Raw genomic sequence first — 26,773 nt, forward strand, 5'->3', positions numbered from 1 at the left:
TGGGTGTTACAGCCTCAAACCTTGCTTTGACTCAATTTCCTTCGGATCATCGAATTAGATTTTCCCTTCGGGATTCACGTCGGTTAGTTTGTCTACAAGGGTAATCCTCGTGATTCTTCTTTGTATACCAAATACCCAAGGCAATCATTGATTACGACTTCGAAAATTGATCTGATTAACATCAAATGTCATAGATCAATAACCGTTTAAGTTCGTGAAGACTGACTCAGACTGTTGTTTCAATAACTACTAATTCCGATCTCAATTCCCTCTTGGCAAGGCAATATCACCAAGTGTGTTCCCAGGAAGTCGAATGTGCTTTCAATAAGTCGATAATTCCTCTCACACATTTAATCGCAACAACATCTCGACCAAAGTAAATCTTTGATTTTGAAAACTATTTTGATTTAAAAAATAAGCACAAAGATTGAGAGAGATATTCCGAAGTTATTAAGGTGTTTTTCAACTATCACGTTAGAATTGAGTCATAGCTTCAGCTCTCGGCTTATGAGAAAACTAGCTAAGCATGAAAAAAGTCATATTTAGCATGTTTAAAAATAAAACTTAAAATGAAAATGAAAACTTGAAAAGAAAATAAAGAACTTTATAAAACTATAAATAAGAAGAAGAGTAAATTATGAATTGTGTGTTTAGGCTTACCCCAAGAGGGTATTTATAGCCTCTAAAACCTTAGAGATAGACATAAAAGTTAAAAGAAATATAATTTCAAATGTTTTTTAAATTCAAACTTTAAAATTAAAAATAAATCTCCTAATATATCTCTCTCTGTTCACCTTCCAGAAGGCGCTGACTAGATCTTCTAGAAAATGTTGTTGACTGAACCTTCTAGAAATTGTCACGTCAGACCGTGTCATGCCCAGAGTCATGTCCATGTCTCCAGTCGTGATCAAATAATGAAAAAAAGCACAGAATGCACCCGTTTTACTGCTAATTCTGGAAAGTAAGATCATGTACGAAAATAAACATAACACAACCAAATCAGCAATAATAAATCCATAAGATTGAAGATTTAACAAGCAAATAATATCGTTTTAGAACACTCATCAATAATACTAGATTTATATTAGTATTATAGTATTCTTAGAATTTTACTTTTTATATTTTAGTCTATAAACTTTGATATTATTTTGGTGTTTTTACACTTAGATTTAATGTGGAGCTCTGATTTATGTAATGTTTTAAATTCGTATGCTTTTTGATTTATCTATTTCTAACCTTTTGAATCGAAATATGACATTATGATCAATTGCAATAAATTTTAAATTTGATGGTCATTTCCGTAACCTAATATAGCATTATAGTCCCTTTGAATATTATGGATCGAGTTTAGATATTACAACCATGATGTAATACCAAAATTCTAATGGATACCTAAAATTTTAATGGATATCAAATTTTTTAAGATTCTTACGGATAACAATTTTTTTAAAACAAATAAAAAAAATCTAATTGATATCAAATTTTAAAATTTGAGAACTTTAAATGTCACTTTAGAGACTTTGGTAAAGCATTCTAAATTCTGGTGTATATATGGTAGAAATTGTGGTATTATAGCTACTAAAAATTCTAATGGAAATAAAAAAAATTATGAACAATAAAGTTGTATGTGTAATTTTAGAAAATTTGATAAAATGTTATAAATCTTAGTGTAGCATATAATTATGATATTATTACTAATTTCTAAAATTTTAAGCGCATTACTAATCTTTCTAACATTTGAAGGAGCCGTGGGAAAATATTTCTTAAGGAGCTTTGTTTAAAATGTTTGATTCAGTTAACGTGGTTACATACATGAGAAGGTAGATTTAAAGTATGATCCAATACATATTAATCATAAGCAATGAGAATTAAGTTGAATATAGTCAAGCCAAAAGCCAAAACTTTTTGTGACGCTTTGTGGTAATCAAGTAGCCACCGAGCTGGTTGCTCTTCCTCCTCACGGCGATGGTCATGCATGAAGCATTTTGAATACAGTAATCCACTACGCCACCTCTCTTGGCCGTCAACCTCCTCATCAACCGCCATATTATTGATTTCTTCCTTTGTCCCAACACCAAAAGCGACACTTTCAGTTGCTTTGCTCCCTCCACTATTATTGCTCCTTTCTCCTTTCCTTCAACTTTCGCCACTTCAACTCTCACCTGCAAATCATTTCAAACCCTATCGTAAAAATCATAATTTGAAGATGATATTGTTCGATGAAACATGGACGATATAACAATTATGAAAGATACTATAATGTATAATGTAAAAAAAAAACACTTTGGCTTCAACGTTTTATTTTGGGGCAAAATTTTCTTTGTTGGATGTAAACTGTTAGTTAACTAACGATCAACAATTATCATTGATATAACCAATTTTATGTGTCTAAAGTGATTTTGTGACACACATCATGTGTCCAAGGTGATGACATGATATATATCACATCATCACTTTGGACATAGAGAACTTACCGTATTAGATATAAGTATTGATTGTTAGTCAACTAACGATTTTAATCCAACAACTAAAAGTATTTTGTTCCAAAATGAAACTTGGAGACAAAACATAAACATTTTGGGGGTGAATTTTGAAATCAAGAGAATAAACAAATGAAGTATCAATACTTACTCCTGGCTTTTTCATTTGACACATATTCTTCATTGAGTTGAGTAGATCATCAACTCTTGGGTTTCGCTTCCTTTTAGACGACTCTGCAAACCAGGACTTAAGTTTCAAGCAGTGACTATAATGGATATGTATGCACACAAACATATGTACATGCACATATATATATATATCTGTGTGTGTATGTGACTGACCTCTTTTTCTGGGTTTGCCGACATGCAGAAGAACAATGGTGTCTTGGGGTTGAATCGTATGAGATAAAGCCCAGTCAAGAGCTCCCTTAGCTTCCATGCTCGAGTCAGCCACCACCATGACTTTATTGCCACCGTCATATTCAGCTCCGGCGGCGGCGGCGTTTATTCTAAAGTTGGTATCCTCTGGTTTATCACCTAAGAACTTGACTTCCTGATCGTTTCTGATACAACTAGAGGCTGGTTTTCGCTTGAGAGACGGCGAGGTGACACGAACTCGAGCCACTGAGCGGCCAAGGCTCATTGTTGGTGATCTCGAATCCGATCGAACCATTGTTTTGCTTTCTTCTTGAGTTGGAAGTATCCCAAGCCACATTTGGTAATTCAACTTGCATATATATATATATATATATCAGACATGTAGCTCATAAAATATTATTATTGGCAGTAATGGAGGTGAGGCAGTTTCCTAGGACGTGCTGGACATGAAGATGGAAGATAATATGGGCATCTTTTTGGATTTAATGCTCGGAGAGATGAGACCTTCATTTAAGGGTTACCATGAACTCTTAATTTAATGAATTTCACACGCTTGTATGAAGTTGTGATGATTAGCCTTTGTCTAATACAATGCATTATCACCAAAATTCTATCTTTGTTTTTTTTTTATTTGTAGATATTCTTTTAGATATATTTCATATCCATTTTTAGTTTAATTTATTGTTTCTTTCCTAATAATATCGGCTTCAAGATTCGAATTTGAATTACTTTTACGTATATATATTGGATAATGCAAATAAAAAAGGGAAAAGTCATATTATATTTTAAATAAGATTTCATTCCTATTTTAAGTTGATTTTGGGGTGATTGAGACTTTTACGATAATCATTTTCGTCTTATTTACTGATTCACTCAAACCTTCACCTTTATAAATATCGAACTCCGGTTCATTATTTTACACATCAAAACTATTTGTTTTTCTATAATTTATCTCTTCATGTTTTATCTTCGAAAAGAGTAATGCTAAGTGAGTTCTACTTCTTCACTTCAATTGTACGATGTATGTTAACCTTGAGAGACAGCCCACTTTCAAGATTATACCAATCAAAGCGAATATATTTTAGCATCAATTAAATTTATAGTCTCATTGTAGTTTTTTTATCTTTATCATTAAAAAAATATTAAAAAAAATAAGTAACGGATTCACTACTTACATCAAAATTCTTGGTTTCGACTTTCAACCAATTAACTATGAACGCTCATACTTTTGTCGGTGTTTCACCTCTAGAGAGAATAACGAATCTCTTAACCACTAAGGTCAATTGATTGCATACTCATACATCCAAATATTGCAGATTGGGACATAATATTTCAACAATTCATATGAAATATAATCTAACTTTTTATGAGACACTCTATTAAGAATGTGATTTACAAAAAGTATAGGCTCTCTATTTATATTGACAGAGAAGTCGTAATTTAATAAGAATGTAGTTATCATACCTTTTAAAATCGTTTAATAGAGTGAACATTCACATATATTAATCTAGTATGTCATATATTAAGATATTTAGCAATATAAACAGAGATAATTATTGTATTGATAGCATTAAAAACGGTCTTAATCACAAATAACCTCTCACACACGAACGCTTTCCCTACGTGGTCACCACTGTGGAAAGTAAAAATTTATCATATTTGAAAGCTTATTTAATGTAGGATATATATATATATATATATATATATATTATATTACCAACAATCGTCATCAAAATTCGATCTTTACTTTTTATTAATTATGTAAATGTAAATTCTCTTGTCAAAAATACAATATGATAACAAATATTTATTATCTATTGAACATATAAATGGGCTTCATTTTATATCCAATATGAGTACGAGGCAAAAGAGCTGCATTTATTGCATAGCAACCGGCCATAAACAAACAGCCCATAAATGTTGGAAAGGAAAATAATATTCTTCCTTTTAAAAGTACTAATACTATACACATATCTAACAAATATAATATTATATACTAACCTCCCATAGCTAACAAATATAATAATACATATGGTCAGACGCCAACCAAGGCAAGATTATAGCCAACTGACTTGCCTGCATGCCCCTTTTTTTTATTATTTGTTTTTAGAATTTAATTGTGTAATTGAACAGCTTTACAATCAAGAGATACATGTAATTAGACTTGGTATAAATATAAAATAAATAAAATGGTTGGTCCAACCGTGAGATTGCCCAATTAATTAAAGCGGTGGAACATCTTTAAAAATAAAACATGCCTCTGTCTAAGTGGCTCACCATTTTGTGGCACTTGTAGTTGTGGTCCTTAGAAGTACTTTTTCGCTCTTAAAAATATTTTTGAGAAATTATATATAGATTAATTTAGGGGTCGGATTGAATTTGATATAAAAATTTATACTTTTGAGATTAAATTAAACATATTGTGACCCCTAATATTTGATAAGTAGATGAATGTTGGAACAATATATTTAAGGTGTGCGTAGTTAAATGAAAAGGTAAAAAGAAGATGAATTTTGTATGTGTCGGAACAGTATTCTTTTCCGTCAGTATTTTATTTTATAATATAAATTATAAATACCTTTTTTATAAAATTAATCGAAACCCACAAAATTAAACCAATCCATGTTTTAAAAGGCCCAATTATGAAATTAATCCAAGCCCACAAACGGCCTAAAATGTGAATAATTTAACACGATTAAATGCTATTAATTTAATAATTAATTTACGAACTCAATATTCACCAATTAAATTAATCAGTTTATTATCTTTGACAAGTAAAATATTAAATTAAGCATATTCATCGTTTTCCAAAATCTTATGTCTGCGTATATAAATTCCTCATATCATAATTGAATTACACGTTTACCTCAATTAAAATCATATTAATCTAATAATATATTTATTTTTAATATTGTAAATAAAATTTAATTGAGATTTAAATTTAGATTTTTTTTTTATTATAATTGAATTTTTAAAATGATTTTTGTAATCGAATTTTTTAAATAATATTATTTTACACAATTAAAAGTTTAATCGTTTGAAAGATGAATTAGAATATTTTGTATTTTAGGGATTAAAACTAGAAAATCGTTCATAAATTTGAGATATTTGATGTAATTAGCCTATGATAAATGCTTATGCAGTTAATCTAAAGTGACAATAAAAGAGACAATGCATCTAGTTTTTATTGGTCGAGACTACGATTAATCTAAAGTGATGGATACAATATATATGATATTTTTTTCAAAAACACTCCTTAATAATTACATCACTGGATTACACAGATACAAGTCGCACATGAGTTTGTGCCATGCATGCATATATAATAAACATATACATACATACATATAAAAATATATAAACGTGTTAAATTTGCATAGTAAAGGTATTTTTTTTTACTTGTTTTGGTCATTCAAGATGAGCGATCATCCATGTTGGCAATAGCACACTGGAGTTGGGATGTTGTGCTGCACCAGGATTAGCTTCCTCTTCCCTTCCATTGCTCCCTTCATACCTGCCTCTGCACAATGTTAAAACTCATCAGTTTAACCAGTGGCGAATGCAAGTATAGTTTAGGGTGAGCACTTTCCAATGTTTTTATGTTAGTTATCTATTTTAACGATTCTGTCCACTTTAAGATTTTTTTATGCTTACCCCCGTATAAAAATTGTATTGTTAATATATGCGTCTATCCTTAAAAAAAATTCTAAATCCGTCACTGAATCTAACCTACTCAACCAAGATGAAAAAATTGGCAACCCTGTATTTTTTTTAATCAAACACTTGCATCCAAATCCGAATAACAAAAAGAGGGAGAAACCTGATGTTAAAGGACTGCATTGGTTGTGGCAGAAGCATGGAGGAAGAATCTTGGGAGTTATTTTGTTGTGCCTGCTGTAGAATGGCCTTCTCCTTCTCCTTCACCTGTATATGGCTCAACGACATTTTAGTACAAATCATTACACAATTTCAGAAACAAGTTCATTGAATCAACATTTGTGGATACTGGATTTAATGTTTACCTTCTTGGCAAGGATATTATTCTGCTCTTGCAATGCTTTATCCTGCATACAGAAAGATATCAGGCAATCTCTATCCAAGGACGGAACATAGGATTTTATGTTAGAGATGCAATATTTTGTAATTTCAGGCGGAGTGAAATTAAATTATCAATACGAGAATCTATAAGAAAATCAGCTCGGTTGATTCGTGCAACCACCAAAGCAACAAACTTTCTCCTTAATATTACACACATGTGAGTGAAAAGGCATACCTTTTTCTGAAGCTCAGAAATTGATTCAAGCATGAGCTGATTCTGCAAGTGAAAAAATTGTCAAGGCCAAATGATTGCAGAACCAAATGCTATTAAACAATTTATGTATATTCTCCAAGTGATTTTACCCTTTTTGAGCGTATGTGCTTGAGGGCAGAATCAAGTTGATGCTCCAAGTTCTGAAGCTGTCTAAGGCTCAAATTCTCAAGATCTTCCCCCATATAATGCCTGCAAAAAGTATACAAAGAAACTTAATTTCTGCTTTCAATGCTGGAAATAACCAAATACATTTAAGTTTTGAAGCCTTTAGGATCAATTGGGTACCTTTTGTTTCTTTCTAAAACCTCCATCCTGGCTTTGAGTTTTGCACGTTCCAAAGTCCAATTTCCCTGTAAAACGCATTGAAATTTATCACAAGGTAAAATGCTTCATTGAATTATATGGTACACAATACTTTCGTGTATATGAAAGAGATACGAGTATATGTTAAATTCGAATATGTTTTGAAGGGTCCCTAAAAGGTCATATCCCTATACTTATATTCGAATATGCATCAACTTGAATATCTATCATGAATAATTCAAGGAAAATCAAGATTGGAAGCAACAAATGACATCCAACATAATTGACATTCCTAAGGATGAATGTAGGAAACTAGGACAAATACATAAATTTTCCAGTAAAAAAGCTTAAACGGAATTATAAAATCTTTAGAAAGGACTATAACTGTAAGTAAACCATTTGAATCGTGCCCCTGTATGAAACTTTCCAGGAATTGGGAAAGTGTCAAATAAAGTGGTTTGGGGTTTACATTTTGTTCAATTTCATTTGCAGCAAGTTGCCTCTCTGCATAAGAATATCTTTCATACCGCTCAAGGATCCTTTCCATGCTGCACAAGAGATAAACCATGATTGAAATAATCAAAATAAGATCGATAAAAAATGCTTGGAAATCATTAAAAAAATAATGGTTAAAATATGTTCCAACTCCATGTACTCTCTATATATTTGAAGTTTAGTCCTACTTTTCGGATTTAAAAATTTAATTCTAAGTATTACTATTATAAAAATTATTTTATTTAATTCAAGTCCATTACAACGTCGTCTTTTTTTGTTACATGGTTGTCAAGCTAGAATTATTTTCTTTTAGAATGTCACATATGTGAATTCAACGTGGAATTTTAACGGTTTAATCAATTGAACTTGAATTTTAAAATATGAAAAGTAGAGTGCTCAGTTCTTAAAAATAAAAGGACTAATTTTCAAATGTACGATTATACAAGAACTTGAAACATAGTTTAACCTTTTGTTAGATTTCTTTTTCAACCTTTTGGTATATGTTAAAAATATATTGTTCACTATCTTCATAACCTACAACACTTGTTATGCATGTATCTCATTGATAATTGTGCCTTATGGATAAAGACAAGTTACCCATTGTTAAACAAGTTTTTATTTACGTGGTTGAGATTAAATAACTTAAGTTTTAATGTCAAGTTCGAATTTATTACAATTATTCGTAATTTGTAAATTTTTATATAAATTTTAATTGGATTTTAAGTATATATTGATCTTGGACCGAAAGAGTCACCCCGGACTTAAAAAATTTTATACAAAAAAAATACAAGTTTTATTTATTTATATTAAATTAAAAATATATAAAATAATACTTATTTTAAAATAAAACTGTTAAAACTAATAACTTATGTCATATTTAAAATGTAATTTAGCATGGGTAAGAGCGTGATTCAAACTTAATAAAAAAAATTCTAATGCTCAAATTTAATAATAAAATAAAATACTATTATAATACCAATGTAATAATATAATAACTATTAAAAGAATCTTTTAAAATTAAAAAAAAAAAATTAATACTTGTATACAGGAATTCAATATAAAATAAAAATATATATTTAAAATATATAAAAATTTAAAAATTTTAAGAGGCGTCCATCCACACCCTCCCCCTCTAGGTCCATTATTACTTGTATATATTATTATATAGATAATTCAGAATTAAAATACACGTATTCTTAAAAAAATAACTCAAATCTGAATTACTAATCTTTGATTAAGTAATTCGATCAAGTTCATTATCAAAGTAATAATACTCTTAATCAATATAATAAAGACATCAAAAAACAATTGTAACATTATATAAATTAATATAATTTCATATACAATGATAAAACATATTACATTCCTATAATAAATTCAAATTCTAAATTTAAAGATGCCATGATGACTTTTTTTATTAGTATGTGTTAATTACAAAATAGTATCTATTTGAAAGACTCTTAATCATTTGATAATAAACGTTCAAACACTCCTACAGATGATGTGTTCGAACCCGATATTAATAACAATCGTCTCTTTAACCACTATAAAAAAATCTCAAACATAAACTATAAAAAAATCAATATTTTATCCAAAAGTTAATAACTATATGCATAAAAATATAAGAGAAAAAACCCTCCAAACTTACCCTAAAATCATGAGGTTCAATCAAGTGTCCTAGTCATATACAATCTAGGAGTGTTTATTGAGCGAGTCGATCGCGAGTTGGACAATATTCGACTCGTGATTGTTAAAAAATTTTGTTGTTCGACTCGACTTGTTGCTCGTTAAGCTCGTTAAAATTGTGTTTGACTTGTGCTTGTTAAAAAAAATTGTTGCTCAACTAGACTCATTGCTTGTTAAGCTCGACTCGTTGTTAGTTAAACTTACTAAAAAAATTATCTTATTTTTTAACTAAAAATAAAATTTATTAATACAATACGAGGATATTAGGGTTTGATTTTCTTTTGTATTAAAATAATATTATTAATTAATAATATTTTATTATTTATTAAAAATAATAGATTACTTAACTTATTATTTTTATTATTTATTAATTAATAAATAATTATTATTTAAATTTATTTTTTGAATGAAATAATTTTGAAGTAATTACTAAAAATATATTTTAAAATTTTAACGAGCTCACGAACTTATCGAATTAAATAAAATTTTATTCAACTCAAATTGTTAAAGATATCGAGAATCGAGTTAGCAGCCACAATTAGTGTTTTGAAAACCGGACCTGATCGGTCGGTTCAATCGGGAACTGCTGCCTAGTCCGGTTCAATCTACACCGGTTGAACCGCTATTAGTGAACCGGCCGGAACCGTTGAACCGTTCGAACCAGACCGACGGAAAACGAGAAAAAACCGGAAAAAAACTGCCAATTTTTTTTGTTTGTTTTTAAATTAAACCAAACGACGTCGTTTGTTAAACGAGCCAAGTCGAACTCGAGTTTTGCTGAGCTCGACTCGAACTTGAAAATTTTAAAAGTAAGCTCAACTCGACTCAAACTCACGAGCTAAAAATTATCAAGTTCAACTCGAACTCGAAATATAATATTGAAACTTGAACTCGAAAATGCTTGAACTCAAAAAAAATTTAGAAGCTCGATTGAAGCATAAAATTCGAGCTTGATTGAAGTGAAAGAATAATTCACTTAATGCTCACCAAAAGGTTCTATGATTTTGAATGTCAAATTACCTCTATTATTTATAGAAGTTAGTTAGGATGCTCTTCTATGTTTCTTAGTCATGTGAGATTGTTTTGTTCTCATATTTTCTCTTTAGACTTTTGGAATTTTCTTCTATGTTTCTTAGTCATGTGGGATTATTTTTAAAAAAAAATTAAACCAAACAATATCATTTTATTATGATTTTTTTAGCCCCAAATTTATTTTTTAATTATAGTTATATAATTATATTTATTATTTAATATGTTTTACCTTAAATATTATTTGTAGTTAATTTGAATCATTTTGTTTCACTTGATTTTATAGTTTTTAACTTATATATATTATAACTTGCTTTGAATGACTTGTGATATAAAAAATTATTTTTTATTAAATATTTTTGATATTTTTATTTAATTTTTTAAATAATTATGATATCGTCCGATTCTTCTGACCGATCGAACTAATTCGACCGGTTGAACTAATAAATTGATAAGATGGCCTGTTCTGAAAACCATACAATCTCATCTTAGATATAGCAATCTCAAAATGGTAAGCTCAAAAGGGGGGACTATCATACTTTAAACTATATTCTTGTCAAACATGCCAACTTTTCCTAAACAAGACAGTTTTCAAGCATTTTCTGTACTTGTACGGAAATAATTTATATTTATATAAACACATAATTCTTAGATGTATAAATTCTAAATTGTTTTGACTCCATAATATAACAATAAAATAGTTAATTTTCACTAAATCGGATGCCTACCAACTCCAGAATCGTAAAGATAATGGTATCCAGAAACCATAAGAAGCAAATCAAGAAAGCAACATTGAAGTTACCAGGAATCTGATGAGTATTCAACGAGCTTCCCTTTAGTGGAGAAAACAATCAAAGCAACCTCGGCGTCGCAGAGAACGGAGATTTCATGGGCTTTCTTCAACAACCCAGACCTTCTCTTGGAGAAAGTGACCTGCCTGCTGATCTTGTTTTCGATTCTCTTCAGCTGAACCCTACCCCTCCCCATTGCTAATAATCTTCTTTTCTTCTCAAAGAAGGAAAATGAAAGAGGGCTTGAGAGAGATTTAGAGAAGAGAAGGATGGGTATCTTTAATTGGTTGTTCCCTTATCATCTCTTTCGGCTGAATGCCAAGGTGTTTGAGACAAATTCTGGGGATGGAAAGCAGGAGGGAGAATTGGTGCAAGTGTTTTTATACTTTGTGTATATATATTTGGAAAAGAAGATGGAAACAGCTTATGAGATTTGGGAATGAGAAACAGAAAACGGGTGGTTTTTGGAAAACCAGAGTGGTTTCGACAAAAGAGTTGTCGAATTTTCATTGGCTTAAACGCCTGCAACACTCGTTATTTGGCTCATTCTCTATGCCGCTGATGTCATTTGATTGCTCCCTGCTTTTTGTATTTAGTTTTGTTGCGGGCCCATTGTTCGGGCATTTTTTTTCTTATGAATTCCTCCATTTATTGGCTTCTTTAGATAAATTAGTGTAAGCGATTAGAATCAAGGCTGTCACGTGTATGTTATCGTCACATGATCTTTGATCATATTTGCGATAACATGTGTCTTCGACATGTAATCACTGTGTTTTTTAGTAAAGTCAACTTATTTAATTCTGATTAATTTTTTAAATTTAATTTTAATCTAAGCTTAGTTTTTTAGATTATTTCAATTTAGTCCATGTCTAATTTGTCCCAAAGTTGCTGGTGTCTAAGCGCGATTTTAACGAAATCGCCAATAGCTGTCAACGACTTTTATGACATAAATTTGTCAAAATCATCCAAGACTTTAATAATTATTATAGAAAATATAATAATTCTTAAAATAATTTTAAGATATCACATTTCTCTAATTTTTTTAAGTAATACATCCCTAAATAAGCCCATATTTTTATATAGAGTTTCTAATATTTCAAAAATGGATCTAGAATTTGTTTTATATTCAATATTTTTAATCATTTTTAATTCTTGAAAATGAGATTAGTTCCATAGAATAAATGAAATTAAAAGTAATTTGTTTTGAAAATGGTTTAAGGAATAAAATGTGATAAATGGAGGACGCAATAGCTTTAGTGAAAAAGGGAAACTTTAGTTCTCAAATGAAAACATGGGAAAAGACTTAAGACATAGATGACTAATTAGATCATGCAATAATTAGTTCAAGGAGAAGAAAAGATTGAGGACTAGTCCCATGATTTCACTAAATGTTTTTGTGAATAAGCTAGTTAGTTTGCAGAACCTTATAATTTGGTCATCTTCCTTATTTCTTTAATTTAGCCAATTTGAGCAAACCCTTTGGAGAGAGTTTTCTCTATTAAACCTTGGGGTTAAATAAGCACCAAGCTGAGTGAGCATCCTTTGGCTTCTTCCTCACCAAAATCACCATTGAAATTACCCTAAAAGTTTGAAACCTTAAACATTAAAATTAAGGATTTCGCTATTCTACTCATTCTAAATCAAAATTTGATTTCATATTCGGTAAGCTCTCAACATTGACTTTCAACTAATGGTTTTCGTTTTTATTTCAAAAAAAAATCTAAAACTCTGAACTTTAATTTCAAGATTCAAGTGATTTCAGGACTCAAAATCCTAAATCGAATATGTCATTTGAAAGTTTATAAGATTTTCTATTGAATGGTGTACTTAATTTCATCATTTCCAAAAAAACGCATGAGTAACTTTTGAGATACCTATTGAGTTCCAAAGATAAACATTATTATCTTTAATTGAATCAGTGACAAATTTATAAATACTTTTCAAGATGAGTATATATATATTAACTATATACAATTTTTATTTGCCTGTGAGAACAAATAAATTTTCAGAATATGCATGATCAATAAAATAGATAATTAATCAAGTGAAATTTAAATTTTAAAATAAACACATGTTCACCCTCAATTTGTTTTTGCATCCGTCACTGAATCAAACCAAATTCGGTTATTGAGGGCGTTAGGAGCCAAAAAGGGTGTGTAAAGGGAGGAGTTTTGAGGCTAAAAACGGGTCTTGACTCTCGAGGGAACCCAAGCGGTATGACTCGAGCATGGGCTTGCTTAGCAACCACAAGTTTTTAAAGTTGCTAATCTCACGAGGATTCTCAAATATCATCCTCGTATTTATCTTCTGAAAAATCTTGTTCAATGTGAAATAATATTACAAATTCAACAAGTCAATTTGAATCAAAGATGCCAATAAAATTGTTTTTTCGATGGATTCTAATGTTGGATTCAATATGTTATAAAAAAAATCTATTTGAACTAAGTTTCATATGTTAGAAAGTTGATTATTAAACGATGTGTCAAGATTGATTGAAAAATAAATAAATAATCAAACATGAATAATAATCGTGTCGTGGTCTGTCTTAGAGACAAATTCGTCTCGATATGTGTAATCGTTATAATGGACATATACCCCCTATAATTAACATGATCTTTCCACGAATCGAGTTGAACAAAAAAATCACACATGCATGTGCGAGGGACTTTATCTCACCACATTCAACAAATAAAGGAAAGAATCCCTTTACAAACTCATCCAAGAGTATATCTCTTCACAAGGGATATATGCTTTTCCTTCTTTAAGTATTACTAACATTGTATTCTCAATCAACCTTAATAGTAGAAGTGTAGTCATGTATGAATTTAAATGATGTTTCTTACTGGAATTAGGTTTCTCTTCTTTATTTGTTTATCAAGCGAATTATATCAAGAATTTTTAGATCAAATTAACACAAAATTCAAATCATAAAACTCAAACAATCTCGAGAAGAATTCACTTAAATGACATATTAAAACTTATGACTTGAATTTCATATTAATTTAGCTCAAATATTTACGGTGAAACTCAATAGGTGAAAAAATAACTTATAAAAATAAAATAAAATATATGATATATGTGGAGGCTTGCAGGTTAAAAACTCGTGACTAGTCAAGAATTGATCTCGCCAAAGGTACAAGAGTGGTGTGTGGAGTTCCCATGGTATGGACCTTGTCACATACCTTGTTGTATTAAATATAGATTTGAAAGTAAAAAACTTAATTGGTGTGTTAATTTGCAATATAGGGGTGTGTAAGAAATTTTGATTTGATCAATCTGATCCGTTGATCTGATCTGAAAAATTAAATATTTGATTTATTTTCAAAATTTTTGAATAACCAAGATTGGATAATCGAAAATAAAATTAGATAATAGATCGAACACATGAATCATCCTAATATCTGGTAAAAAATGGACCTTTAAAAAAATTTACAAAGACCCAACAATCTTAGTTAGTCCCCAACCTAAAAATTAAAATACCCAATGCCCAGTCACTAGCCAGTCAGCCTGTAAATTGAAATGGCCAACGCCTAACCACTACCCAATCAGCCTTAAAATTGGGATGTCTTAATGCTTGCAGATTGAATAATTGAATTAACCTTTCAAATTATTTATTTTTTAAGCTTTGAAATGACATATTAAGAATTTGTTTTTGTTTTGCAGAAGCATATTTTGATAAATATATGTCTAATATAGATATATAATATATTGTAAAAGATCAAAAAATATTAAATTTAAAATTAATTTTTTTTTAAATTAAAGTTTATATTTAGATTTAGATATCCGATCTTTAAATTTGAATATTCGGTTTTTTCATATCGAATACGGGTCACGATTTTAATAATCCGAATTTTAAAATATTTAAAATTTAAGATCAAATAATATTCAATATCTGAAAATGTACACCATGCAATAAGATAACAGATCGACCGAAAAAATTATCTATGTAAATGTTTTTTATCTAATTCTTATCTACAAGAAAAAGGAGTTTAAAACATATTTTGCGTGTAATAAAAGTATAAATATTTAACTAGAAATCATAAAATTTAAGAATAATATAATTTTAAATTAAAAAAATAAAAATTATTCTCAAAATTTTCAACTTTATCACCATAGCCCACCTTATGAAAGTAGAGATTCCTAGCCTGTATTTATGAGCAAGATTTTATTGCGTCCCCATAAGCTTGCATGCAACTTGTACTTATGACTAAACACACTCTTGAATGCAACATAATTATATACCCAAAACCACTAATTAAACTCCTAAGAGTGTAGCAAATTAATTACTATTGATTAAATCTTGTAGTGGGGGAGATTGAGACGTTGCTTCTTTGTTGGAAGTTAGGAAACTAGAATCCATGAGACATGGAATTCCTTGTCATCCGTCATTGCATGAGAAACCTTTATTATATTATAGGGGAGGTGGTGGTTTACGTTGATCGCATCAATATTGATGTATAACGGGTGAGGTGGTGATTTACGTTGAAAAATGAAGTGGGCAAGTCAATTATTTTTAATTCGTCCGTTATGATTTGAACGAAGAATCATTGATTGACCGGTATTCAAGTTAAAAGATAAATAGGGTTTTGGGAATAATAGATTGAAAAGAAGATCTAAGAGAGAGAGGGAGGGAGGGAGGAGATATTTCTCTATCCTATGGGAACTATATTATATACTCTGGATGCTTAATGGTCATGTGGCCATTCATTCATGAGATGAGATGTAATACCTGAAAAATTAGGCTTCATATGTAAATATATCGAACTACATGAATCATCGGTTATTGTATAGTAAACATTGATTTCATATGTCTTGTAAGTGGCCTTGAAATGGAGTCTCTCCAAAGTGATAAAAGATATTAAATTTATATGAGTAAATTCTATATAAAAAATATGTTAAGTATCAAATGTGATAACAAACTTTTAATAACTAATTGTTTACTTTATTTTCTTTTGTAAAAAATATTGTGATCACTTGACTTTCCGTTACTAGAAGAATAGTGTGTGTATGTATATATATTAACATCGTACAAATTTTTTAATTTTATATATTTTTTTAGAATTATTAGATGAATAAAAATAAATGATTTAGATTAACAGTAATATGAGAAGATATTCACACAAGAAACAAAAGAGATCTTAGCTATATATTTTCATTTATATAACTATCATAGAAAGATATAAAATTAAAATTTTTACACTAAATATAAGTGTAACTTAACACTATATACAATGGCAGATCAACATGTACATGAGGGTGGAAACATGCCCATCAAAATTCAAATTTTATTCAGTTAATTACTTATTTTATTGATGACACATGTCCTAAAATTTTATTTGTGCACATATCATTCAGAAATTTCATGGTATTAATATATATATATATATATATATATATATATATATATAATTTAAATTATAATTTTTTTGGCTGAACTTAAGAAAGGTCTAAATTTGTGGCTTCTTTAACTTCTATTAAGAAGTCAATTAAATTAAATTTTATATTATTTTATAGTCCATAACTTCTCACATATATAGTTCACATGTATAGTTGTCTGCGATGATTTCAAAATAGGAATGAAAAAATAATTGCGTGATAAATAATGTAATTTGATCATAAAAATGTCATGTATAGTAGTTTTGTTTTTTTAACCTAATCTTATATACAATGGCAGATCCACATGTACCTGAGGGTCGGAACGTGTCCACCATAAAATTCAAATTTTATTCAGTTAGTTACTTATTTTATTGATAATGCATGCCCTAAAATTTTATTTAAAATTTTATTTATGCATAAAATTTTATTTATGCGCATATCATTCAAAAATTTTGTGGTATTAATATATATATATATATAATAACTGTAAAAAGTATTTTTGGATCTACTATATATATATATAATTATAATTATAATTTTTTTTGGCTGAACTTAAGAAAAGTCTAAATTTGCTGCTTCTTTAAATTCTATTAAGAAGTCAATTAAATTAAATTTTATATTATTTTATAGTCCATAACTTTTCACATATATAGTTGTCCGTGATGATTTTGAAAATAGGAGTGAAAAGATAATTAAGTAATAAATAATATAATTTAACCATAAAAATATCAGGTATAGTAGTTTTGTAAGCTTTTAACGACGAGATACCAAAATAAAACATAAATTAAATGTTAGATATGATTTTGCAAAAAAATAAAATAAAATTTAAGTATCAAAACAAAATAAAAATAATAGTTTAGGTACTAAACTTGTAATTGACCCTAAAATTAATGATTATTGCGCTCATCAACCAATTCATCTTGTCCTTCCTATTATCAAATCATAACCATTTTGATTTGGGGAAAAAAGAGCAAAAAGTCGACAATTGCGGCGAAATTCGATATGCTTTATATATATTTTTTATAATATAATATTTTAATTTCATAAATAAAATTAAAAAATTTATGTATGTATTATTTATTTTAATTTTTTAAATATATAGTGTTAGTTTCACTTATAAAAAATCTAAAGGGTAAGTTTATTAATAAATTAATAGATAAAAGAAGGTTAAAATGCGATGTCATTTTTTATATCTATAAAAATAATATTTTCGTAAATGAAATTAAAATATTAATGCATGTATTTAATTTTCTTAAATATACTTGAAAGATTATTTTTCCACCATGCTAAGCGTGCTTGTACAAACTAAAATGTCAACAATTGTGGCAAAGTTTGTAATGCCTTTATTAAAATCCTATAGAGTTGTGGTTGTGAGACAACCTATAAGATCAAATAGCTTAAATTACAAGCGTATTTTGCCTTTCAATAGTTTATATATTTTTAAAAATTAAATAGTTGTGGTTCTGGATTCGAACATTTGTGTCGGTAAGGTATGTACGTTGTCAATTAGTTAAAAAAAATTAAACAAATACTACATTATAATCATTATGGACTATTCAAAAATTTACATAGTTTATATTATAATTTAAAATGGCATATCGGGTGATTAAATTACTGAAAATTTTATATATTTTCGAATATCATTTCCTTTCGCCCACAACACATGTATCATAAAATCTAGTATATTACAGTATTTGTTGTGGAAAATTGGTTTGAAAATTATGTTGTTTTCTACTTTAAGATATTTTTCTTTCAATGAAACATTTGTTGACAAACATGGAGCATGGAGTGGAAAAGAGAGAGAAGAATGCATAGAATTTTGAGATTGAAGAGCAGGGGACCATATGACCCCATCACTAGTTGTTCCAAGGGTGCTTTCATGGCCATCTTCATCATCAAATAAGGGCTCACCTAAATAGTGAAGTAGGTTTGGCAATTCTCCCAACTTTATAGCCATCCTTCAAGTCTACCATACCTATCTCATTACTATAAAAAGTGAAAGAAGTCTATATTTTATTGCTATCGATTCAAGGACGAAATTAGGATCAATAATTGGAATGAGTCAATTGCATTAGTTCAAAACAATAGGGATTCATTAAGTATTTAATCCAAAAATTAAAAGGAATCAAAACATAATTTAACTTAAGTTTAAATTGATGAAATTTAAAGTGTCATCAAATTAGAAATTTTGAGAGAGATGAGAGCTTCTCGTACTCTATAATTATATTACTGTAATCAGTGATGGACCGAAAGAGGGGTGATCAAAACCTTGAAATTTTCAAATTCACATATAGTTGGTATTGATGATTAATTTTTACCTCTAAATTTTTAATATAACTTCTTAAAAATATGCATCCATAACATAAAATCTTACGTTTGTCCTTATCTATAGATTCCTATAAAAAAAATTAAACGATGTAAATAAATTTAGTCAATATTTTATTTTAAAATATCTTTATTCTTGCATTACGTGGTCCAAAGAGTATGGAGCTTGGCTTTCACCAAAGTATGCAATTGCTTCACACTTTACCAAAAATTAATGCCTGCAACACATTGTTTATATATATAGTAGAATTACACAAATCAAACACCATAGTAGTTAAGGAATTTATTGTTATCATTTAAAATTTTAAGTTTGACATTACGTATATTAGGAATATGAATATTCATTGTCAAAAGATTTATAAAAAGAAAATATGGTTAAATTATATTTTTTAAAATTTTTATCTAATTTATAAATTTTCTTATAAAAAATTTAAATGTATATTTATCTAATTTATTAGTCGTACGTATTTATTAGGTGCAATACATTACCTAAGGAATTAGCTCCCTACTCCTAAAGAAGCAAATAGTAAAAATTGTTAAAATACTATATTTGTTTATGATTTATATTCTAGATTTATGATTGACTTCAAATAATAGCATTATTTCTAAATTTTAAATCTAGATTTCTTGTAATATGTCTTACAACTACATCTAATCGTTGTTATTATAAAAAAAATATTTTTTATCATTCTAATATGATTATAAGATAACGTGTCTGATTTCAAATCTAAATAAATTTATATACACAAATAAATATACGATTGTTAATATATTTAAAAAATAAATGCATATTATATTATAATTATTTTGTTTGAATTCGAATATATAAAAGAACAACATTTAATATATCATGTTCGAATATTATCATACATGACTTCTTAATTTATATTATTTAAAAAAAAAAGCATGTGCCAAAATCATTCTATTAAGTAGCAACCACAAAAGGCTATCTTCTTCAATGAGTGGAGTTTTGGGATGACATCAACAAGTCATTTTCACCGAGTTTCTTTGTGTTGCGTACCTGTGTCTGCCTCTCTCTGTCACTCTTTCACACACACACCATCACATTGCATCGTCACTTCACTGTTCGCTCAATCACTCTATGCCGGTAACCTGCGCCACTCTCTCCCTCTATCCCATAATCATTGAGCAACTTTTTTTTATATTATTGTCATGAAATTATTGTAAACTCTGTAAAAATCTTGTTCTTGATTCAACTTGATTGAACACAGGTTGGGTTGTCAAGTGATTCTTCTTTGAGTTTTTATTGATTTGGGTTTCTTTCTTACTCCTTTTCTGTTAAGTTCATTTGGCAATCAGATTCAAAAAGCTTGAACTTTCAATGATTTTGTTTGTTTTGTGTTTGATGAAAATGCTGCAGTGAAAAACTTCATTTTCTGTGTTTTTTCTTTCCCCTGGAATTGAGCTCTTGGGTAGTTTTATTTCTTGTAATGGAGTCCTGGAGTTGTGTTTATGGGGAGAGAGAACAAGCTTTTGGGGACTTTGGGTTTGGAGAATTGACAGCAAAACAGCTACCAAATTGTTCAATTGGGGATGTTTTAAGCAACAAGATGAGTTTGGCTAATACCTTTTCTGGGGATGATGACGATGATGAGTCTACTTCAAAGCTTTCAAGCTCTGTTGTGGACTCTAATAGTAAGGATTCTCCATTGATAGATTTAAAGCTTGGGAGATTTCTTGACCATAAAGATGCCCAGAATTCTAGCTTCTCATTAGCAGCCCCCATTTTCTTTTCATCGGAATGGTCGCCAACGCCGAAGCGAGTTCGAGCAGCGGGCGTGAATTCTCACACTGCTTATTGCCAAGTTTATGGCTGTCACAAGGATCTTACTTCCTCAAAAGATTACCACAAGAGGCACAGAGTTTGTGAGGCTCACTCAAAAACTGCAAAAGTTATTGTTAATGGAATTGAACAACGTTTTTGTCAACAATGCAGCAGGTCAGTTTTGTTCATTAAGGTCCTTAAATAGTCTTGGTGTTTGGAATTGTTGCAATTGTATAGCTTAGCTGTGGTTAGTGGTTACCATGTTTCTGCCCTCCTTCATGCAATAGTATGTCTAAGCTTTTGATCATCCAGGTTTCATTTGCTGGCTGAATTTGATGGTTGTAAGAGGAGCTGTCGTAAACGCCTTGCCAACCATAATGAGCGGCGGAGAAAACCTCAAGTTGGTATTCGGTCAGGGAGAACTGAAAGTCTGCAATATAATGGTACTTCCATGGCACTTCCTTGGCAATATAATGGTGGTAGATTTCATGGGAATATGTTGACAGCTACATCCTTTATTTGCCAAGATTTACTACCTAGTGGCCTTCTGCATCATGAGAAAAATGTGACAAATGAATGGGGCAAGCGGTTAAAAGTCGAAGACGGAACCGATTATGGCCCTGTCTCAGCCATTCCCCTGAACGGACAGTTTCATTCGAGATTAACGTATTCTCCTAGTGGTATCAACAAACTGTTCTCTTTCCATGATAATGGAACAAATGCAGTCACAGGAGTTCATCCTCGTGGTGTTGGTGGAACGAATTCCAGATCACGTCCTTTATTCCAGGACGCCTCGTTAGGAAGTGAAGACACCAATGTGTTTGATTCAGCTTCAACAATTCATGGACTATCTGAGATTTCGAATTCCGGTTGTGCTCTCTCTCTTCTGTCATTGCAGTCACAGAACTCATCAAACCACTCGTACGGAATTCCCTTTGCACATTCCACAGTTATCCCAGGCAGTCATAACCATAACATAATCGATCAAGTCTCGGGAAAGCTCGTTGGAGTTAGCTCACAGGCTTCAGCTACAGGGGTGTCAAATAAGTTCTCTTCATCCAGGATGAATTCAACTCAAGCCACTCACCTGGGTGCCCTGCTGATATCCGATGGCGGTGAAGGTGCCGACTTCAATATCACAGATGTGATTTACCAAGGTTCGGAATTCATGAATACCAAATATGACATATCATGCCAGGATGGACCAACAATAGACTTGCAATAAATGCAAGTGAAGCCGGAAAACGACGCTTTCTGTTGCCTCCGAATCACTTAAACACCGAACAAATGAGGTAAGTAAAGTTGAGCAGATTCTAATGTGACATTCTCAGCTGCTTGCTAACAGCTTAAAATTTCAGTTTAAGAACTGAATAAAAAAATTCAATCTTTGTTCACTATTTGTCTCCTAAAAGGCTTTGCTGCAATGTTTCCTTGAATGATTTACATGCTCCATACATAATAGTTTATTGTCGGCAATCTGTTTTGAACAATAAGGTAAGCATATATGATCAAGTTTGGTCACATAAGACCAAGATGTTGAAGGTTATTTAAGGATCATAGAAGAAGCCATCGTGTTCCATCTCATTCACAACGAGCTAATCAGAGAAATCAAGAGAAATAAGTGTGAATTATGACACTCAAACACGATCTGAAATATCTGACGGATTCAAGAATATTATATCAAATCACGTGTTCTATTTCATCCACAATGAACTAATCGGAGAGAAACAATTGTGGATTGTAACACGTCAAATATGACATGAAATATCCGACAGATTCAAAAATATTACATTAAATCATCGAAACAAGTTCAAAATTATTTCTCAACATGTAAAATATATATGCTATTTATTCCATCGCTCCCTTTCCCAATTTCACAAGGATCCAACTTGCTCTTTTTCTTCCCATCTTTCAAGAGTCTCTCCATGCTTCTCATAAATGTATCATATTCAGATCTATCATTATTATTTTTATTTAAATAAAATTAAAATAATATTTAACTATTATTTCTTCTGTTGTACATCAATACTGTTATATATAAACTACTATTGATTATGTCACATTAAATAATAAATAGGCATGGCCTGCTCGCAGTAAATTTTGTCGCAAAGTAAATCCAAAATTTTGAAATAATTGCGGTGCTCTTTACGTTCTCTCCTTGCTGTTATTTAGCTGTTCAATTTCTCGTGATGTTTTTTTTTATAATTAAAAAATCATAATAAATTAAAATTTTAAGATTAAAATACTGCTGAAAATTGCATATTACATAGGCATAATGTTTTAAGCATTTAATCACTCCTCTAAGATTCAGACCGAAGAACATGTGAAACACAAAACAACATTTAAATTAAAACAAACCATAGCTAAAACCAATAGAAATGCAATAATCTGAATCAAATGCTATGCTAACTCGTAAGTTCAATACAATACATACGCCATAAATTTCTTATTCTTCTCTAAACTCCATAAATATATCATCAAACATAATATATGCATCTCTCCCTCCAACCTGCAAAATAAACGTTTCAAGCTTTTCCGGCCAAGAGCTCGATCCATATCGAAACAATACAGGATGCTCATCAATGATGTTGTTTTACTTGGTAGCACCGTTAGGCAGCTCAGCAGATTTTGCGGCCGACGGGTTCAGTTCATCCCATGCTTCGATCCATGTCACCATAGCATCGGCGAGCTTGTTGAAGTAGTCATCAACCTTTCCGAGTTTCGCCTTGACTTGCTTGGAGATCTCGATGTAGCATTTCTGGACCGTGGTGCAGTCCTTTGTAAGAGTGACAGATTGGAAGAACGGGATTAGCTCTTCTTGCCAGTAAATCCCTTTGTATTCTTTCTTAAGATTCACGAATGGGTTGCTCGCTTTGCTGTGCCAAATGTAAGGCAGTCCGGTCTTCACTCCCAATCCGAGGTGATCGCAGATAACCTGTGCATTCGAACAGTGCAGTTTAATGAGAAAGCTTATCGATGGCAATGAAAATTCGGGTCAACACTAGAATAAAAAATAAGGTACCTTGGTGCACCAGCCAGCCCACATATCATCGTATCGTCCAATAGGTTGACCATCTCCCATGAGTCCAAAGTACATTGCCGGGCCAATCAATTCACGATTGAATGCCAGATTCATCCCACACATGGGGAAGAGGGTTCCCTTCGGTATCGTCATAATAGCATCGACATACCTGATAGGAATTAGGCAAACGATTTAGATATCATTTAAATTATGTATTACATATGAACCACACAATGTGAAGGGTTATATATATATACACCTTTTGTTCCTCTCAAGTGGCTTGACAAGCTGAGTTGGGGCGTCATAATCCGGGATGTTGAGCCAGAGACCGTGAGATACGGCAGTGGGAACACCCTCACGGAGACTGAAAGGGTAGCCACGAACAAAGTCCGCACCGTCTCGATAAGGGTCATAAAGAGTGTTGAAGAAAAACGGAGTGGACGGACACAGGAGGTTCTTTATGTGCTGCTCCAATGCATTGATGTCTTTGCCGGATGGATCTTTAGCAACCTGTAAAACCAAGAACCACATCCGATGATGACTATATGCAAACATTTCACAATCAGATCCCATGAAAATGCATCGAAACAGGTAAATCTAAAGCACATTCTAAACATGACAACATTTACAAATCCAGCATGAAATAAAAGAAAAGGACTAGAACGGCTGCTAAGGCTTACATTACATTGGTAAGTGACTAATTGTAGGACGAATTACAGCAGAATTTGACTGCAAACATACCATTAGACATAGATCAAGAGATGTTATGTGCTCAAGAGTGGAAGCAGATGCGAAACTAATGGAATCATAATGTCAAAAAGAATTAAAAAGACACACAACAATTGCAGATCCAAATAGAAAACGATCCCAATCAAGTCAAGATCTGAAACTTAAAACCCACATGCAGAGCGTTGTTCCAAAAATTGGGTGATACCCAGATCTCCAAAATGAAGAACCACTTACAAAGCAATCATCGTCAATGGTGTAAATATACTTCTTCTTGGAGATCATGTAGCCAAAGCATCTACAAGCGGAGTCCTTGAACGAGATACAAGAAGCCTTAGGGCCCAAGATCCTGTTGATGTCGTTCCTGTTGTAGAGCTCATAGTCGAAGCCTTCGGGGACCTTGATGGCCTTGGAAGGATCGCCGTCTTGAACTATGATGAGATGATAAGGCTGGAAAAAGGGCCTCCACATCTCCAAAAAGTCCAAGTTCCTAATGGTTGGGATGACGATGTCGAGCTCATCTTTCAACAGTGGAGTCGGTGAGACGGTAGCCATTGGAAAGGGAAAAAAGAAAGCTTGAACTTTCCAGAGCAAAAGCGGAGTCTTTGAGAGAGGGACAAAGGGGAAATCGGGGGGATTTGTATAGGAGATGGAAGAGCATATGGGCGGCACGTGCTAAGGAATTTGAGGTGACGTTTTACTTGAAAACAGCTCCCCTAGATGTTCTCGTTTGGGCCAGCAAAACTCAATTTGTATAAATTTATTCTTCATTTAATAATATATATATATATATTCTACGTCATTTCTTTCTTTATCAAAAATTAGAATTTCTTTTACACATTTTTAATCATGTTAAATTTTACATTCTCTTTTATCATTTGCGATAATTTTAAACATTAATGAACTCATCTCCTTATCGTTTATCATTTTTACCTTTGAGATTTTAAAGATCTCTTTAAAATTCATGAAATTATAATAAAAATATATTATTTTAAAGGTTTAAGGGTTTTCTTGGATTTTAGGAATTTATTCAAAAATTCAACCAATGAGAAATATTTTTTTTTGAGGATATGATTATATGAATAATATATCTTGAAACTAGTTTCATAATACGAACATCGAGAGCGACATGAGCATTAGAAAGTTGAACATTTTGAGTGGGTTTTTGTAAAAAAAAAAACCATCTGAATAAAAGAAATAAAAAAAGTGAAATGTGAATGTTTTAATATCAATATTATTGCGAATAAAGATTGACCGACAACAACAATCGAAAGAGTTGGTAATTTCCTACAAGAAAACGAAGAAGAGACGATCATGCCATCACGTCGTTATCGATTTAACAACTTAGAGACCGAATTCAAACACAAATTAAAATCTAATGTTAAAATTAAAGCATTTTAAAGTTCAGTGTTAAAAATCAATGCACGGTCTAAATTTTGGTAACGAATGGTGTAGTTTACATTTACTTTGTTTAAAGGTAAATTATATATACTATCTTGTACTTATATCATATTAATAAGAAAAAGTAAATTACACCATTAGTAACCAACATATTACATCTTCTCTATTTTGGTCACAAAACTATACTTTTTGAAAAACCGTCGCAACCATTATATTTTTTTGTTTTGATTACCGACCGTTAAAACTAACTATATGTTGATGTAATATTTTTATTTTCCATGTCATTTTCCCCTCCTTATCAACGGTTCACATGATTTTTAATAATTTTATTCAAATCAATTAGATAATGACACATTTTAATGCTTTATTAATCAAATAAAATCAAAGAAAAAATTTAATCGATAAGGTTGTGTTTGGTTCATGGAATTTAGCATTACCTTCAGGAATAAGATTATCGTAATGTAACATTATCCAACACATTACTGAGAATGTTGCATTGTTGTGTTTGGTTCGGAATGTAATATTACAGTGTTTGATTAAAAAAATAAAATATTATTGGAATATATCTTTTACCAAATTGTCCTTAATATATATTTGTTTTTTAACAAATTGAATTCTAAATATTCAAATGAAAATATTTGTATAAAAGATCATAAAAAATAT

At 30.6% G+C, this 26,773-nt stretch overlaps 4 protein-coding genes across 5 annotated transcripts; 1 reads left to right on the top strand and 3 right to left on the bottom strand.

The window, feature by feature from the left end:
• Positions 1–1,883: 1,883 nt before the first annotated feature.
• On the bottom strand, positions 1,884–3,170 carry LOC120151992 (universal stress protein PHOS32-like). Its single transcript, XM_039164294.1, has 3 exons — positions 2,823–3,170; positions 2,632–2,714; positions 1,884–2,162 (listed from the first exon to the last, which is right to left on the bottom strand). The coding sequence occupies exons 1-3, from the start codon at positions 3,151–3,153 to the stop codon at positions 1,884–1,886; spliced, it is 693 nt and encodes a 230-aa protein (XP_039020225.1). The 5' UTR covers positions 3,154–3,170.
• A 2,925-nt stretch (positions 3,171–6,095) lies between these two features.
• LOC120151990 (truncated transcription factor CAULIFLOWER A-like) lies at positions 6,096–11,872 on the bottom strand. 2 transcript variants are annotated; one of them, XM_039164292.1, is made up of 8 exons: positions 11,486–11,872; positions 7,943–8,021; positions 7,456–7,520; positions 7,260–7,359; positions 7,132–7,173; positions 6,877–6,922; positions 6,679–6,784; positions 6,096–6,378 (listed from the first exon to the last, which is right to left on the bottom strand). In XM_039164292.1, the coding sequence occupies exons 1-8, from the start codon at positions 11,668–11,670 to the stop codon at positions 6,267–6,269; spliced, it is 735 nt and encodes a 244-aa protein (XP_039020223.1). In that variant the 5' UTR covers positions 11,671–11,872; the 3' UTR covers positions 6,096–6,266. The 2 variants fall into 2 exon arrangements, with proteins under 2 accessions (XP_039020223.1, XP_039020224.1); XM_039164293.1 differs by having other exon boundaries at positions 6,097–6,378; positions 6,679–6,782; positions 6,881–6,922; positions 11,486–11,868.
• Positions 11,873–20,551: 8,679 nt separating this feature from the next.
• On the top strand, positions 20,552–22,339 carry LOC120151988 (teosinte glume architecture 1-like). The gene is made up of 2 exons (XM_039164290.1): positions 20,552–21,135; positions 21,274–22,339. The coding sequence occupies exons 1-2, from the start codon at positions 20,627–20,629 to the stop codon at positions 22,184–22,186; spliced, it is 1,422 nt and encodes a 473-aa protein (XP_039020221.1). The 5' UTR covers positions 20,552–20,626; the 3' UTR covers positions 22,187–22,339.
• Positions 22,340–23,352: 1,013 nt separating this feature from the next.
• LOC120151989 (probable UDP-arabinopyranose mutase 2) lies at positions 23,353–25,300 on the bottom strand. The gene is made up of 4 exons (XM_039164291.1): positions 24,947–25,300; positions 24,243–24,493; positions 23,984–24,152; positions 23,353–23,896 (listed from the first exon to the last, which is right to left on the bottom strand). The coding sequence occupies exons 1-4, from the start codon at positions 25,262–25,264 to the stop codon at positions 23,555–23,557; spliced, it is 1,080 nt and encodes a 359-aa protein (XP_039020222.1). The 5' UTR covers positions 25,265–25,300; the 3' UTR covers positions 23,353–23,554.
• Between the last annotated feature and the right edge of the window lie 1,473 nt (positions 25,301–26,773).

Source organism: Hibiscus syriacus, unplaced genomic scaffold, assembly GCF_006381635.1.
Source record: "Hibiscus syriacus cultivar Baekdansim isolate YM2019G1 unplaced genomic scaffold, ASM638163v2 tig00111073_pilon, whole genome shotgun sequence".
Lineage (NCBI taxonomy): Eukaryota > Viridiplantae > Streptophyta > Magnoliopsida > Malvales > Malvaceae > Hibiscus > Hibiscus syriacus.

Bases quoted from the DNA above. Each gene is read 5' to 3' on its own strand.
- LOC120151988 (XM_039164290.1), top strand. From the start codon at position 20,627: ATGGAGTCCTGGAGTTGTGTTTATGGGGAGAGAGAACAAGCTTTTGGG. The intron at 21,136-21,273 runs GTCAGTTTTGTT...TTGATCATCCAG, and splicing joins TTTTGTCAACAATGCAGCAG to GTTTCATTTGCTGGCTGAAT.
- LOC120151990 (XM_039164292.1), bottom strand. From the start codon at position 11,670: ATGGGGAGGGGTAGGGTTCAGCTGAAGAGAATCGAAAACAAGATCAGC. The intron at 7,174-7,259 runs GTAAAATCACTT...TTTCACTTGCAG, and splicing joins AGCACATACGCTCAAAAAGG to AATCAGCTCATGCTTGAATC. The intron at 6,785-6,876 runs ACATTAAATCCA...TGAGCCATATAC, and splicing joins TATCCTTGCCAAGAAGGTAA to AGGTGAAGGAGAAGGAGAAG.
- LOC120151992 (XM_039164294.1), bottom strand. From the start codon at position 3,153: ATGGTTCGATCGGATTCGAGATCACCAACAATGAGCCTTGGCCGCTCA. The intron at 2,715-2,822 runs GTCAGTCACATA...CCTGGTTTGCAG, and splicing joins CGGCAAACCCAGAAAAAGAG to AGTCGTCTAAAAGGAAGCGA. The intron at 2,163-2,631 runs GTAAGTATTGAT...AATGATTTGCAG, and splicing joins GTCAAATGAAAAAGCCAGGA to GTGAGAGTTGAAGTGGCGAA.
- LOC120151989 (XM_039164291.1), bottom strand. From the start codon at position 25,264: ATGGCTACCGTCTCACCGACTCCACTGTTGAAAGATGAGCTCGACATC. The intron at 24,494-24,946 runs GTAAGTGGTTCT...TTGGTTTTACAG, and splicing joins CCATTGACGATGATTGCTTT to GTTGCTAAAGATCCATCCGG. The intron at 23,897-23,983 runs GTACCTTATTTT...TCGAATGCACAG, and splicing joins GGGCTGGCTGGTGCACCAAG to GTTATCTGCGATCACCTCGG.